The sequence below is a fragment of the Volvox carteri genome, assembly GCF_000143455.1.
Source record: "Volvox carteri f. nagariensis unplaced genomic scaffold VOLCAscaffold_7, whole genome shotgun sequence".
Classification (NCBI taxonomy): Eukaryota; Viridiplantae; Chlorophyta; class Chlorophyceae; order Chlamydomonadales; family Volvocaceae; genus Volvox; species Volvox carteri.
In genome coordinates this window covers 2,105,449-2,121,854 of record NW_003307550.1, presented here as the reverse complement: position 1 = coordinate 2,121,854, position 16,406 = coordinate 2,105,449, and the positions used below count along the sequence as shown (strand labels likewise).

The 16,406-nt window shown below is 58.8% G+C and overlaps 2 protein-coding genes across 2 annotated transcripts in view; one reads left to right on the top strand and one right to left on the bottom strand.

The window, feature by feature from the left end:
• The window catches only part of VOLCADRAFT_88090 (uncharacterized protein), a gene marked incomplete at both ends in the record, with an annotated part of 6,633 nt that extends 1,909 nt beyond the window's left edge, over positions 1 to 4,724 (bottom strand). Inside the window, 8 exons of the mRNA XM_002947647.1 lie at positions 624 to 688; positions 944 to 1,003; positions 1,937 to 2,017; positions 2,221 to 2,259; positions 2,746 to 2,801; positions 3,019 to 3,478; positions 3,720 to 3,753; positions 4,522 to 4,724. Of these exons, the coding sequence (XP_002947693.1) occupies positions 624 to 688; positions 944 to 1,003; positions 1,937 to 2,017; positions 2,221 to 2,259; positions 2,746 to 2,801; positions 3,019 to 3,478; positions 3,720 to 3,753; positions 4,522 to 4,724 (998 nt within the window). The remainder of the gene's footprint in view (positions 1 to 623; positions 689 to 943; positions 1,004 to 1,936; positions 2,018 to 2,220; positions 2,260 to 2,745; positions 2,802 to 3,018; positions 3,479 to 3,719; positions 3,754 to 4,521) is intronic.
• A 2,899-nt stretch (positions 4,725 to 7,623) lies between these two features.
• VOLCADRAFT_88089 (uncharacterized protein) lies at positions 7,624 to 15,028 on the top strand (the record flags this gene model as incomplete). The annotated part of the gene is made up of 15 exons (XM_002947769.1): positions 7,624 to 8,017; positions 8,376 to 8,473; positions 8,741 to 8,809; positions 9,025 to 9,228; positions 9,330 to 9,431; positions 9,711 to 10,127; positions 10,763 to 10,861; positions 11,531 to 11,701; positions 11,998 to 12,321; positions 12,563 to 12,625; positions 12,891 to 12,992; positions 13,132 to 13,181; positions 13,782 to 13,809; positions 14,020 to 14,196; positions 14,558 to 15,028. 15 exons carry the CDS (start codon positions 7,624 to 7,626, stop codon positions 15,026 to 15,028), a joined length of 2,769 nt encoding a protein of 922 aa, XP_002947815.1.
• Positions 15,029 to 16,406: the final 1,378 nt, after the last annotated feature.

Sequence of the window (16,406 nt, the reverse complement as noted above, 5' to 3'; positions counted from 1 at the left end):
CTCTAGCTGCCCCCCTTCAGCGGCGGCGCTGGACACGGCGGGGGCGGGGAGGTTCGTTGGGGGCCCGGCCCGGGGCCCCTCTTCCCGCCCCCGCATTGAGGGCGGTCGTACGGGCGACGTGGCTGCCAGCCCTGCGTGAGAGCTGCCGCGTGTACGTGGCGATGTCAGTGATGGCGGCGGCGGTGACGTCAGTTCCGCTGGAGCTGTGGATGGCGAAATCGTTGCTATCACTGGTGTCATTGTTGTAGGTGGTGGTGATGGTGATGGTGTTGATGGTGGTGGTGGTGGTGGTGGTGGCAGCAGCTCGTGTGCTCGTTTGCAGATGGCGGCAAAGGCGGCGGGGCGGTAGTGACGGTGGTGGTGGGTAAGGGAGGCGAGGGAGAAGGCGAGGGTGGAGAGGGAGGTGGGCTCCAGGGAGGCTATCTCGGGCAGCAGGCGGGACTGGAGATGAAGCCGCGTGGGGTGAGCGACGTGTGGTGTGTGTGTATTGGTTGGAGGGAAGGGGGGAATCCCGAGGGGGGGAAGGGCGGGGGATTGAGGGTGCGGGGGTGGAGCGGGAAATAGAGGGGGTTAGGATTGGGGTATTTGTGTGTGCGTGTGTGTTGGGGGGGGGGAAGACGAACCACAAACGAGTGAAGCTGCTGGGGGGGGGAGGAGGGGACCCCGGGGAGTCAGCACGCGGCGGTAGCTGTGAGTGAGGGGAGGTGGGGACCAGTTGAGGAAGGGGGGGGGCCCAGTGGGGGTGCACCGGATGCCAATTACCAAGAGACACACACACATACACATACACACACAGGCGTCAACTTTTCAGTTGACTTAAAGTTGCGTCGCAATGCCAGCACCTCTCTCCCCTTCCCCCGCCGCAAACACAGATCAACGATGTTCAACACGCCGCCATGTCAAAATGACTTGACTTGTAGCACAGACCGGTAGCATTGCGCACCTGCGCGACTTCCAGCAGCTGCTCGTCCACGTACTGCAACCGGCCACATGCCCACATGAGCTGTAGCAGATCGTGTGTGGAGAGCCGCGGGGTCGTGAAGCGAGTTGCTGAGCAAGCTGTAGCAGTAGCAGTAGCAGGGGCGGCGGTCGTCGTGGCCGTAGCAGTACGGCTAAAGGTGGTTTCGGAGTTGGCATTGTGGTGGTGGTGGTGGTGGTGGTGGTGAGCGGCGGCGGACATTTCCGCTGCCCTGCCGCCGCCGCCGTCGACGCTTTCGTACCCACTGCTGCTGCTACTGCCGCTAGCACTACTACCACTCGTGCTGCTGCTGCCGCTGATACTGCTGCTACTCCTGTTGTTGTTGCTGCTGCCAGTGCTGGACTCCGCGCTCCTCAGGGCGAGCAGCGCTGCCGTACAGAGCGCCCGGAGAGTGCCCTCGTGCCAATAACGAGCCTAAACAGGACATTGTTGTTTGGGGGGATGTTGGTGTGATGACCCTTGGCGCTGTCTTCGGTTGTTCCCGAGAAATAAGTTGTAGTCGCGATAAGGAGAGAGCTACACCGTCAAAGTTGGTCGTCCTCCTTTCGAAAGTAATTTTAAGCGTTTAGGGTTATTTAGGGTTTTTTACGGTTTTATTAGCATTTTACCAAATTAATTGTTATTCTCTTTTAACGATAAATTTAACTTGGCTGTGTGTACAATGCCACACAAAATCTTTTTCACCAGTTCTCCTCGCATCGTGCATGACATCGTGATTGACGGGAACGACCTGTCGTACAACCGTCGTACAAACACTTGCACGAACAAACAGCGCACGCTCATACATGCATACGTACTCATACATACTCACGTGCACGCAGGAAAGAAAAGCACTTGCAAGGAAAGGCCGTTTTTACAGATCAAAGAGAAAACCAAAATACAATATGTGAATATGTGTGTGTTTTTCACGTACGACACACGCGCGTGGCGGCCCCCCTCCCCCCTCTCCACACACACCTTGCCGAGTGCCCAGGCTACGTTCCCCAGCGCCTGGCCGTCCATATAAGGGGCCTTATGTCCTGCTCTGAGGGCCAGGGCCTGCGCACATACATACATACATACACGCAGCGAAAATAAATACAAACATACGTGACTACTATTACGCGGGACAACGGACATTTACCTTCTCAACCCCTTTCTCCTTCGAAGCCGAGGTACGCGATATACACACATACATACATACATGCAACCAACCGATCAAGCAACATACCAACCACATAACGAACCAACTGAAGACTCACCTGGATCCAGGCCGGATCCAGCTCGACACCGGATACCTCCTGAATGATGAGGCGATGAGGGGGTAAGGCGTTAGGGGTAAAAACACGAACCAGGTCAACGAGGTGGGTGAAGGGGGGGTGAGGAGGGGGTTGAGGAGGGGGTTCAGGGGGGGGTTCAGGGGGGGGTTGAACCACATGCGAACAAGAGTGCCAAGTGCACGCGGATACGGAGGCCGTCCCCCAGACCAAGACCAGACCAAGCGGGCTGCCGCCCCCGACAGACTAGCTGGAGCCTGCAGTCGAGGTCACACGCGAGTCGCTCCAGAGTGGGGACGGCGGAGGTGGCAGAGGCAGGGGGCGGGGGAAGAACAGCGAGAGGGAGAGCGTTTCAAGGTTTGTGGGGAAATACACACACACACACACACGTACACGCCGTCGAAATCACACCCCAGCAGCATCAGCACCATCCCCCCTCCCTCCTGACCTAACCCCTCCTCCCCCCCTCTCCCCCCTCTCCTCCCCTCCCCCCAAGCAAACAAAACCCACTTTTATCACCACCAGGGACCTCAGCATGGAGCTGATCTGACCACCTGTGAGCCTGCCTGGAGGCGGGAGGGGGGAGGAGGGGGCGGGGGAAGGATGTTCGGGTTTCGTTGGCCGGCTGGGGACGAGCATAAAACTTACTGGACGCGACATGCGGAGGGAGCGCGGGATGGGGTACATCACGTATGTATGTCCTGTAACACACACACACACAGCAAACATGTACCCAACCACCTAACTAACTAACCGACCAACGAGGCCCGCCCATCCACCCACCGTTCATGGCCAGATGTGCCGCCCGGGGCCCCAGATGAGCCAATGCCTTGGACAACACTCCAGGAGGCCCCACCGCTGCAGTGTACGGCACTGGGGTAGGGAATGCCGGCGGTGGTGGTAATGGTGTTAGTGATGATAATGGTGGTGATAGCAATGCGTCCTTGCATTCACCAACACCAACATCAACACCAATACACAACGCCGGTGTGAGTGTCGGTGTCGGACCTACGGCATCCAAGGTTCCAGTCGCCGTGTCGATGCCGCCGCCGCCGCCGCCACCGGCCCCCGGGAACCCGGTGCCTACCGGGGGGGAAGATGTGGAGGCGTGGAGGCTCACGGAGCGGATGGCGCCATCCCGATGACATTCCAATCCCGTGGCAACGGCCCACAGCACTGTCGTACACTCTTCCTCTCGAAGCCCCGAAACCAGTGCAGGGCCACGACGGGGGTGCGCCAATGCCTGTGACAGCGATAAACACGCGCACACACATACACATACATGGCCGGTAGCGATGAAGTCAATGTCGGTTTTCCGAAACCATACCTGCAATAACAAAGTATCCCCTCCCCTCCCCTCCCCCCCTTTCCCTCCCCTCCCCTCTGCTTCATGGTTCTACCTCCCCCCATGAACCCCCTGAGCCTCCCCACCCATATACACCACCACACGGCCCACTGACCCATGGGTCACATCAACCACCCACCGTCAGCAGGTTACCAAACACCTGAGGCTCCAACCTGTCACCAAACAGCGGCAGCAACAACAGCAGCAGCAGTGCAGCATCATTGCCATTACCACTAATTGCCTTCACTAACAGCATCCTCGGAGGGAACAAACTACGATGGTGGTGGGTCAGTGGAGGTATGTCTGTCTGTCTGTCTCTGTCTGTCTGGGCGTATGTGAACGTGATGATAATAATAATGGGAATAATCTCATCATGCAGTGATGTAGCCTGATACGGCATCGGTCACGCGGTCCGTTCCGCAACCCCCACCCCCACCCCCCAAGCTCTCTACACGCCTCCGTCTCCCTTCCCCCACCAAACGCAACCACACTCACACTTGGCTTAGGAGATGTTGGTAAAACGTATGAGCTCTAAGGTCCTGTTTGGTCTGGTAGGGACTGTGTAGGTGCCCTCGCTGAATGTAGTCAATCCTAACCGCCCACACACGCCTAGTCGCCCTTCGCCACTACACCGCCTTCTCCGCTTATTTCTACGGGCTCGTGACATCACGCTTTAGATGAACATCGACTTGATAGATTCAAGCAGCTACGTCCAGCTACAGTTTCATCGGAACTATTCAACAGATGGCAGGTGACTACGGAGCTCATCTCGGTGTGAAGTTGTTCTGCAGCGTACCACCATAATCGGCATTTCCACCCCCCGCATCGCGGCTCAGAACATTAACACACTCACACTCACACACACACACACACACACACACACACACACTCACTCCGTCTCCCTCCCAGAAATCCCCGATCGGGATTTTGTTTCAACTCACCTCCCCACCGCCGCAAAGCCCCACACCAACTGGGCCACCTCCCTGGCATGACCCGACCACAACACATCGCCCGCAGCGGCGGCCAGCCACTGCCATGCAGCAGCGGCAGCGGCGGCGGCAGCGGCGGCGGAAGGAGGCGAGGCAGCGGCAGCTGCTGCTGCTGCGGCGGCGGTAGGGCCGCCAGTGAACGTGGCCGTGGTCATGGTTGTGATGTCTTCGCACTGGCGATGTTTAGGTGATGAGGTCAGCTGGCTCACGGACATGGGGTTGATTGAGCACTCATCGCCGCCGCGGGAGTGGACGGCTCCTTCGGTGACCAAACCCGTCCAAGATCGTGCTAAGCCCCACGCCAAACCCGCCACGTCCTGGGTTCGAACCCGGGACCAGAGGCCCGCCTGGATGCTGCTGCTACTGCTGCTGCTACTACTCCTATTGTTGCTGCTACTGCCGCCGCCGCGGTCGCTGCTGCTAATAACAGCAATAGAGGCACTATCGGTGGCGGCTGTGGCTGTGGCGGCGGCGGCGCTGCGGTCCGCAGTAGCAGTAGCAGTAGCAGTAGCAGTAGCAGTAGCAGTAGCAGTAGCAGTAGGAGCAGGGGACGTGACGGCGGTCCCCCAGTCGGCGAGCAGCTGAGCGCCATCACGGCTACTACCGTTACTGCTACTGCTACTAATGTTGGGAACGTTTTTGGAGGTGAAATAATGCTGTTGCCAATCAGCCGCCAGGCGTTCGGTGATGGCGTGTACCGCCGCAAGTACGACGGTAGTACGGATGTCTGGATGTGCCTCCTCCCACAGAGGCCGCAGCTTGCCTGCGAAACAGATGGAGGAGATAAGGATATACGCAACAACAAAAATTAACAACAAAAACAACAGCCCTCCCACCACTCCAATCCCCAACACTTTACAACCCTAAACCCAACCCGGGCGCCGCCGCAGCAGCCGCCAGCACCGCCACCCCAGAAGCAGCAGCCGCAGCAGCAAGAGTTATCAACACCGTACAACAATTCAGTTCCAATTCACCAACCAGCCAACCACGCCATCATAAGGCCCTGGTGCTGCCCACCCACCAATGGCCCAGGCACAGGAGCCCAGCTCAGCGGGCGCCATCTTCGCGGCCGCCGTCGGCACATTCTCCAACAGCATCAACAACAGCGGCCGTGCCGCTACCGCCGCTGCTACTGCTGTTGCTGCTGCTGCTGCTGCTGATGATGAGGATGCCGCTGAAGGGGGAGCTACTGCCAGCAGCCGGGGCCCAGAGGCGGCGGGGTGCCCCAATCCCCCGGCAGTAGCAGCACTGGCAGCAGCAGCGGCGGCGGGAGGGGGCCCGGCAGTTTTCCCGGCAGCTGCCATCTGGGTCAGGCGGGTGAGGGCGGCGGTGAGCAGCAGCGGGTCGGAGGCCAATCGGGCCTTATGGCGGCGCAGTGTGACATCCATGTCCTGTAAAGAAGAGCTCCCGCCAACACCAGCAGCATCCAGGAAGTGGTGATGGAAGCCGTCCAGGGAAGGGAGGGCGTGCATAAGTGAAGACGGAAAACGTAGGGGGGGGTGGGGCGGGAAGGGGGGGAAAGCCAGGGAACGGAAAGGAGCGAATGCGGATCGAGAACAACCTCCGTTTGCATATTTAGGGTTTTAGGGTCTTATCCCTCCTCCTCCTCCCTGCCTAGCCGACCTGCAAGCTTGCAGCGGCTCGGACGCTACGGAGCAGCTTGCTACCGCTGCCGCCGCCGCTGCCGGTGGCGGTGGCGGTGGCGGTGACGATGTTGGCGCGACGGGGCACTGCAGGCGCGTCGTTGGTGGAAGAGATAGAAGCGCCAGCGCCCATATCACCCTTGGTACTGCTACAAGTGCTGCTGCTGCTGCTGCTGCTGCTGCTGCTGCTGCTGAAGAAACAGGTGTTATCGCTGCTACCGCGGCTTTTGTTGCATAGACTGTAGCAAAAGACTGGACAGACGCGTGACGCGTGACGCGAGTTTGAAATCCCCGCTGTACGGTGAGTTCCTGACAGTCGCTGTATCGTGAGCAGCGGCCCTGTTATAGGGGAGGGGGGAGGGAGGTGGCCTGGGCGCTGAAGGGGATTTAGAGGAACATATCCCCAAGGCCAGGGTGACATTGCACGGGGAGTGGAGGGCTCCGTTGATAAGGGCTGGGGTGGAGCGCTTCGTGTTGTTGCGGACGTGTCGGGCCCGGTGCAGATTGGCCGTCCATGCCAAGACATGGACGATGCGGCAGGTTGGTTACGGGTTGAAGCCGCAGGCTGTAGCATTTTTGACCAGGGTAGATAGCGTAAAGGCAGGAGGTTGTGTCCGGGATGCAGGATGGGGCGGCCGGCAAGGCCGCGGAGAGCTGCTGCCGCGGTGCAGACGATGATGTAAGGCGGCAGTGCGCATGATACGTGCCACGAGTTGCCATCATCGTAACCTAATTTAATTGATTCTTTTGGAGTTACTGGAATGTAATCGGTGCACCGATCGCAACCATGATTGCAGGGTTCAGTCATGCCGCGCAGCGCAGCGCAGCACGGCGTGCACTGCCCGCTCAGGTCGTATTTGATGGCGGGATGAGAAGATCAGTCGTGCTCATCATGTCTCCACGTGTATGCATATTTACTCAGCCACGTTTTGTTCCATTTCACGTAGACATTATGTCGTACAGTAAACATACGGGCGAGGTAGCGATGGGCTATGCTACTATGCTGCGGTGCATCGCGGTACTGATAGATTCTTTGACCCAGGTTTTCCTCTAAACTCGAGGCACTCCCCTAGGTTCAGCCAACTACCGTCTGCTTCCCTGATTCCTCGGCTTTTACGACCGCTGTCAATGTAAATACTTTTATCGTCAGAGCCTGTTCCCAGGCTTTGCTGTTGCTAGGGGCCTGTAGGCGCTTCAACGCACACGGTTAACGACACCACCTCCGTGCGCGAGCGGGAAGGCGTGCAGCTGAGGGCCCGACATAAGCAGAGCAGGGATGATATGATCATGCTTATCACGTCCTTTCGAAAAGAAACCTGAGTTTGTGGAGGCCAGAATCCTCGGCAGGGACCACGTAACAAGTTAGAAAGCGGCCGTTGCACTCAATCAGCCGCTAAAACGCTGGTCAAATATGGATATTTTACCTGAGGACTACGATGCACAATCGCAAGGAAGCCCTGATGCAGAGTGCGAAGTGCTTGAACTCCGCGAGCAAATCGCCATGCTCACCAAACAGTTCTACCAGGAGAGACAACAATGGCTTGAAGAGAAGCGACGGCTTCAAGAAGCAACAAAGCCTATACAGCCGGCGTCTTCTTTGCAATTCCAGCAAACAGACGACTTGGGACGAACAGGCTCAAGGCTCACACACCAGCGGATGAGCTCGGGCATGTTCCTCGGCAGCGAAGCTGGTAGCGAAGCCGTATGTGAGGATGCAAGCCAGGGCGGTCTTAGCGCTAGGGAGCCTTGCAGCTCTTTTTGTTCATCGTGCCAGTCGACGAGGAGCGCCAGCCCAAACCAGACAGGTAGGGCGCACCACAGAAAATGGGCCTGCATATCTATTATTTTCTGTTCATCGCACAAAACAGGGAGTTGAAGTCCCAGCCCACCTGCCGCGATGTGTGTCGACCCTAGCTAATATGTAAAGGTAAAAAAATACTCCTAAGCGTGGTTAGTCGTAGGCGCTTTTATTCTTGGCTAATCTGTGTTATGCAATGCTGCCCCGATATGCGCAAGATTGTCACGAATGGAAGGTATCGGATACTAGTTCAGCAGAAGAGTAGCACCCCTGTTCCGGTTGCGTCCCCTGGACGCCAAAACTCAATTAGTTGTTGTCATTACCTTAACATGATCATGTAGCCATTGCTGCTCTTCCTGCCCTAGGCTCTGCCGCGGGGTCGTCGTCAACCGCTAGCATGGACACGAGCGGGACTAAGCCGGAGCTCCTGCTTACGCTGACGGACTTGCGGCGGCAGCTGGAGGTGAGCTAGCTGGCGCCACTAATCGGCGTGCGTTCTGTTGCCAGAACGCGCTTGCACGGCGGCGGGGGACCGGGCAGCTGACCGTTTGCCCCTGTAATCGGGCGGCCTTTGCATGGCGCAGACATGCAACTCCCACCTCTGGCAACTCCCACCTCTGGCAACTCCCACCTCTGGCAACTCCCACCTCTGGCAACTCCCACCTCTGGCAACTCCCACCTCTGTCTATCTCTCTTGACGCTTCTTCCCCCCGGGGGCGCCGCTGTGCAGGAGAGCCGGCGGCAGCAGGACTCGGCCTCCATGCGTTGGGCTCTGGAGCGGGAGGCCCTTCAGCGCCAGGTGAGCGGGGCCCTCAGTCCTTGGGCTGCACGAGGGAAGGAGGAAGATGTGTGTGGTGGGTGGAAGGGGGGATGTGGGTTTTGTCGTATAGGTTGAGGTGCGGTGCCGCACCGCACCGCACCAACACTTATTACCCCCCGCCCACATTGACCGAGCCCATATGGCACGGTATGGCGATTTGCGCATACGTTGTATTTGTCGTACATGCTGTACAGATCCATGCGTTAATCAGCATGTCGGCCGACACCACGAGTGGAGGTCTGCAAGATGGCGGAGGATTGGAGAGTGGGGCCGCGGACGGCATCCTGACCCGCGGGTCACTTGGTCACACGGGGCACGAGGGGGAGCGCGAGGACGAGGATGGACTCCTGCCTTCGGAGCGGGTTTCAAGTCTGGAGATGATGGTGGAGGAGCTCCAGGTGGGGTTGGGGGTGGGGGTGGCGAAAGACCCTCGATATTGCCTTGTTTTTGCCACCTTCATATTATTGAACTTCTCTTGAACTTGAACTCCTCCACATAGTCCTGGAGTAAGGGGCAGGGCCATGAGGCCAACCCAGTGGTCGTACGTCGTACGCCTGAGCTGCTGGAAAAGCAGCTGTGTATGCTGTCCTCGAGTGGGCGCGTGAGGGTGTCGTCGGGCAATCAGGTTACCTGAGTTCCGGTCCACACCATCCTCTGACTTTTCGTACTTCTTATTCAACTTCAACGACTTCATGAAGTCGACGAATAATCATCATGAAAATGTGGACCATATGGACCCAAATCCTTGACTTGCTTCTATTCAACCCCTTTGTTGTTCTCACACCTATACCTACCCTCCTATATCCTCTTCCTGGGTTACACTACAATGCACTGAACTTGGCGACCCGACCCGACACGGTGCTCCTCGACACCCCACCAGGCGGAGCGGGACAACCTGGTGGCGCAGCTCAGGGTGCTGGCAGCGGACGCCACACGCGCTCGGCGAGAGACCCGTGGGACGGTCGAATTGGTGCCCTGTCCGGCGCTTACGCCACAGACCTCCGCGCCGGCGGCTGCTGCTGCTGCGACGCCGTCGTTGACGCCGCGGTCTCGATCGCCGTCGCCGGTATTTGCCACCCTGCGTCGCCGCAGCAGCAGCAGCACCAGCCACCCCAGCGGCGGTGGCGGTGGCGGTCTCTCGACCTTCCATGCGCCTACGCTGCGTGATAGTGTGAGTGCGGCGGAGCTGTTGGCGGAGAAGGCGGTTTTGGAACGAGAGCTGCGGCGCTACCGCGAGGAGTGTGTGGCGGTGCCGCGGGCTGAGTATGCGGAGCTGAGCTCGTTGCGCAACCAGATGGTGGGTCCAACGAAGGTAGCTAAGGTGGCTTCACCACCACTACCGCGCACTTAAGAGCGCCGGAAATGCACGGGAAGTTGGAGATTTGTTCTTTTACCCTCTCTCTCTCTCTCGCTTCATTTTGCCGTTGCTGCTATTGCTGTTGCTGTTGTCTGCTTGAAAGTCGTACTTCGGACGATGTGTGCGGAGAACAGACAGGTGACGTATGTCGTGCGCGGTGTATATTTCGTGTATACTTTCATTTGAGGAAGATGTGTTTTTCCGTTGAAGACATCATCATGATGCTGCTTCGTGATTAACGACCAACAATAATCAAGTATACGTGAGTATGCAGAGTGAGCAAGAAGTGGGCCATTTGGCGATCGATGGGTTGCAAGAACTGGTTTCTGCAATTCTGAAACATTGTCGATCAAGGGGGGCATGTCTTTATTGATTGGCATCTGGTGGTGTTTCGGATGTGGGACTGGCTGGGTCCTAGTAGTGCGTCCCCTCCCTTCTCTCCCCCCCCCCACACACACACACGTCTTCCCCCCACGCACATCTTCCCCCCACACACACACACAACACATATACATACACACGCACACACATCTCCTGCACCACCAGCACCCCACACCTGCTGCCCCGCCCCCCAGGCTTTCATGGAGACTGAGATGGAGCAGCTGAGAGGGGAGGTGGAGGAGGCGGTCAAGATGAGGGAGGCGGCGGAGGCGGAGATGGCGGAGGCGCTGCAGGTAGCACTGCAGGGAGGGTGCGGTGTGTGTGTGTGTGTGCGTATGTGTGTGTGTGTGTGTGTGCGTGTGTGTGTGTGTGCGTGTGTGTGTGCGTGTGCGTGTGCGTGTGTGTGCGTGTGCGTGTATGTGTGCGTGTGCGTGTGTGTGTGTGTGCGTGTGTGCGTGTGCGTGTGTGCGTGTGCGTGTGCGTGTGTGCGTGTGCGTGTGTGCGTGTGTGTGTGCGTGTGTGTGCGTGCGTGTGTGTGTGTGTGTGCGTGTGTGTGTGTGCGCGTGTGTGTGTGTGTGTGTGCGTGCGTGTGTGTGTGTGCGTGTGTGCGTGTCTCTGGTAGTTACAAGTTCCGCACAACAGTGCGGGTGTGTCCGTAAAAGCCGGGGGGACGTTGTATTGGTATTGATGCGGGTACGCGGGAGGTCATCATCATCCTCTCTCGATCGCTTCAGGGCGAAGCGCCTCAGCGCGACGTGCCTGGCCTCTCAGAGTTAATTTCCGACGTGTCTTTATTTTTTGTTACCGTGTATTTCCCCTCCCTTTAACATCGCCCCGTCTATCATCCCACTACCACCAGCACTACCAGCACCGACACCACCACCATCATCACGATCACCACAACCCGTCACCCCCCTGGCCACCACCCCAACTGCAACCCCAACACCACTCCCAACCCCCAGGACTGTGTGGCGGTGCCCCAGGACGAGTACCAGAGGCTCCTCTGTGTGGAGGCAGAGTCCCGGGCGCGCGAGGCCGTGTGTGCGATTGAGGCCGCCTCGCCTGCCGTACTGCACAGCAACACGCAGTCGGTGCCGCTGGAGGAACATCGCCGACTGCTGGCGGCCGTGCAGGTGTTTGTGTGTTTTGTTATGTGGGGGGTAGGCAGAGGGGAGTATGTATATATGTATGTATGTACGTATGTATGTATGTCCCGATCAGGCACCTGGCTATGGAGGAGTACCGATACCGGGAGCTGGATAAGCAAGATGTGTGTTCGTTTTGAAGCACCCTTATTTCCCCGCGTCCCGTCCCGTCCCGTCCCGTCCTCCACAACGATGACGCTCAACACCGCACACGGCCCCCTCACCCCCACATTTCCACAACCCGGGGGTCCTTTCCCGTACCACCCGTACCACCGTGGAAATAGGAGCGGGACGCTTTGGCGGATCAGATTACGGCTCTGCAGCAGAAGCTGGTTTCAGCCAAGTCGGAGGCGCAGGCGGCAACCGCGGCGCAGAAGGACGCGGAAGAAGCCGCGGCGGCGGCGGCGGCGGAGGTGGAGGCGGCCGCTGACGCCAGCGCGAGCGCTGCCGCCGCCGCCGCGGCTGCCGACGCGGCCGCGACGCAGTTTGAGCTGGTGGCGCTTCGGGAGCAGTTGGCGGCGACGGTGGAGGCCGCGGTGGCGGAGTCCAAGCGGCTGGGAATGCAGGTTTCGGAGCTGTACGAGGAATTGGAGATGCTTCGAAACCGGGTGGGTCGATGGTGTATTGTTGTGTACGTCTGGGGTTGTATGTATGTATATATACACAATGTTATTCAAGCAAGGACCAGCCCTCCTTACACAACCCCGGTAGGCTGTGGGAGTTGGTGCGGTGGACTCGTGCACAGCGTCACTCATCCCCCAACCCGCTCTCTTTCCGGCCCTTCCCACCCTAGTACCCACCCTAGTACCCACCCTAGTACCCAACACCCCCACCCCCCCAATCAATTAGAATTTGGAGCTGGAGGCGGAGGCGGAAGCGGCACGCCATGCACTGGCTTCGGGACAGGTGCAGGTGAGCAGGACAGGGGGAAGGAGGGGGGAAAAAGAGAGGAGTTGAGGTAGCCCCGCTGTGGGATATAACATAATAATGTTATCCATCCATTTCGGACAGCCCCAGGCCCCTCTGCCCTTGGGCACCCTCAGTACCCTAGTATCGGCCCGTTACACCTTCGGATAGTAAAACGCAGCTCCAGGTGGTGTAAAACACACTACATACATACATACATACACACACAAGAACTCCCACCACCACCACCTACCCACGCCCGCACCCGCAGGCGAGTGGCAAGGCGCAGGCGGCCGCGGCGGCCGCTGAGAAGGCGCACTCGGTCCTTTTGGGGGAGCTGCACGGGCTGAAGAGCAGGATTGCGGAGCTGGAGGTGGGGAGGGACGGGGGGGGGGAGGATGGGGGGCAGGGTTCGTGTCCAGGGAGGGAAAAGGCAAAGTATTTCTTACACGTGTGCATGTATGTATGTATATACGTATGTTTATGTTATGTATGTGTGTGTATTTTTGCAGGAGGAGCTTGGTGAAGCGCGGAGAGCGGTGGGGGCAGCTGAGGAGGAGAGGTGAGCGAGCTGCGGGGCGTGTGTGTATGTATGTATATGTGTGTCTGTCTGCCCGTCTGTTGCTCTCCTTCGATCTGCGTGGAAACCACGCAGAGCGAGGTTTCGTCTGTCTATCTGTCTGTGTCTTTGTGGATGCGTTGCCTGTGGCGGATGAAGGCAGGTCAAAAGTCGTGTTTTTGTGGCGTGTCCCCCTCGTGCACCTTGAGGCAGGGGAAGAAGGAATCGTGTGTCGTTTTTTTATGGTTTCGGAGCTGCGATGAGGGAAATGCCGGTTATGGTGGTACACGTATACAACAAGCTTCATACCGACGCTAGGTCCGAATAGTCACCATGGACGTGATGAACAGTTGACGGAACAGATGACGACGAGGTGTTGAACAGACGTGTGTATTTGTTTTGACGTGTGTTTCGCGTGGCACTACTTTCAACCGCTTACCTGGGGAAAGCGGGGTGAGCGCGGCCCCCCCTTTTTCTCTTCCCCCGTTCGCGCACATGAACCCTCCCCACCCTCACCGTTCGTGGTTCGTCTTTCACCACCACCACCACCACCCCCACCACGCACCACCTTTCGGCCCTTGATTGGCGCTTCCGGCTCTTCAGAAACAACTTATCCATGGAGCTGGCGGCGGTGCGAGACGCCGCACTGCGCACAAGCCAGGCGCTGGCGGCCTGTCTCCACAAGCGATACCAGGATGGCGATGTGGGTGCTGGGAGCTCAGATGGCATTACAGACGGGGAGGCGGCGGGGTGGCTTCTGGCGGCGGCGGAGGCGGCGGCGGCGGCGGCGGCGACAGCTGCGGAGGTCACAGCGGTTTCGGTGGTCGATGGTGAAGGAGAGGAGGAGGAAGAACGGGTCGGTGCAGTAGTTGGCGGCATTGCTGGCGGCTATGACGGGGTCGAGGACGGCGGCGGCGACAACTACGCGGCGGCGGCGGTGCCGGGGGCGATGGAGGGATTTGAGGAGGGGGAATCTGATGACGTGTATGACGTACAGTCTCGTCTACGCATCCTGCAGGTGAGGAGTCCTGAGTAGGACGTGGAGGTGTAGAGGAGGGGTTGGGGGCTGCCAAGGATGTGAAGGGGGCTGTGTTCTTTTCTTCGGGGGTGGGTGGGGGAGTGGCTAGGGGCTAGGGGCTAGGGGCTACCTAGGGTAAGGGGCGTCCATGTCCCTTGTTTGGTTGTGTTGCCCGGGAGGTTGTGCCCAGGAAGACTTTGCAGTAGTCGGGCCGCTCGGAGAGAGTACGGGAAGCTGTCGGAGAGTTTATCATGCGCTGTCGCTGGGGTAATGAAGCTGTTAGACTTCTGGTGCTATGCGAGCCTTGGGGGTTCGCCGCTACCGCCATGAGAGACCCACGGGTCACTTTGATCCGCTGCAGGAGGAGCTCGAGGCCATGCGGAGGGCACAGCAGGCAGCCCAGGAGGAGAACGACGTGCTGATGCGGGAGGCGGAGGCGGTGCGTCAGGCCTTGGCGGATACCCAGGCTGCGCGGGAGGCGGCGGAGGCGGCGGCCGCCGCCGCCGCCGCCGCGTCGGAGGCGGCAGCCCGCGAGCTCGACGCCACCAAAGTTCAGCTGGCGGAGGCTCAGGCGCTGGAACAGCTGTTCAACTCCAAACGTGAGTGCTTCCAGCTTTCCAGGCGGGTGGTTCGCGGTCTGCCGCCGGAGTGGTTGGCGACCGTGGGCTCGACTGCCGCCGCCGCCACCACGGCAGCGGCGCCGGCGCCGGGTGGCGGCGGCGGCCACGCCTTTGAACGTCTCGGATCTGGAGGGACTCTGCTGACATCTGTGCCGTTGCCAGCAGAGGCGGTAGTGAGCGAGGAGGAGGAGGAAGAGGAGGAGGTTGTGTAGCGTAGCATAAATGAAAAAAATGGAGTGAGGTGAAGTGGGCTGGGGTGGGGTGGATTTGACAGATGGTCACATGCGCAATGAGAGTGGGGCCAAGGTCTTAACGCGGTGATGGTGATGGCGATGGAAGCGCGACAGGATGTTTCGCGGGCGGATGGCCTGTGTCGAACCCCCCTGTGGGTGGGTGGGTGAGTGAGTTGGGGCGCATTGGGGGGTTCCGGGACGTAAGGGAGGGGTGGTATCGCCGGTAAGGGGGCGCGGGAGGTGTGGAGTGGGGGTTTTCAGGGGAACGGGGCCGCTGAGTCACGAACCCACACGGCTGCCCCCTCCCCCTAACTCACTTATGATGGTTGTTTTGTACCCTTGCCGGTCTGTCTGTTTGGGGGCTTTCCGGGCCCCTTTGGGTTTGCTATTTTGGACGCTTCGGCGGTAGAGGCCGGGGTGCTGTGGCTGCCTGTCGCGGCTGCAGATCGCTTTTGGTAGAGGAGCGAGGAGGAGGAGGAGGTGGCAGCTGTTGCGCTATTCGGTGATGTCCTGCCCTGCTTTTGTGTTGATTTTCGCTCAGTGACTGTAGCGGCGTTTGGCGCGCCCCGTACCCTTAACGTCACATGATATCCGGCCTGACCGGAGGTCTGCGTGTGCGCGTGTGCTGGCCCATCACCCAGAGGTGTCTGTCTCTTTAGGGGGGCTGCCTTACAGGGGGGTTCACGGGGCTGGTGCGGTCAGTGCCACCACCACCACCACCACCGCCACCACATCCGTCACCGCTATACCACCATCGCCACAACCGTTACAGCCGAGGCAAAGTGTCCTGGGTGAATGGACCTTTACAGCCTTTTCCTTTCCTCCGTGATCTCGGCTGGTGGTGTTCTGAATGGAGTATGTATGTATGTATGTATGTTGTCTGGTCTTTGTCTCTGTAGGTGTATGTGTGTGTGCGTGTATGTGTACGTATATGTGTGCCGCAATTCAGTTGTGTAGCGCTGTGCGCGTCCTTTATGTGTTTGATGTATGTGTGTTCCTCTGCCGATCATCCGGCATCCAGCAATCTTCCGACAGACCGTGATGGGGGTATGTGGCTGCTCGCACTCGCGCCTCTCCGCGCGTACGTAGGGCTCATTACGAGTACTAGAGGATTTTTTACCCTCATCGTGCGGCACGGGGTCGTGCCTTTTCCGGTGATGCGTTTCTTGGCCTGTGTGTGTGATAGAGTGAGTGTCTCTGGTATGCTGATGTCGTATGAACATGATTTAGTTGATTGCGGTTATTGACGTGTTGGGGTCGCAGTTGTTGATAAGTGTTGATCCAGTAAATTTTGCGCCGGCGATGTGCTCCCCTCGTTGGAAGCTTCAGGACATGGGTTGCACATTTTCCTTTTTTG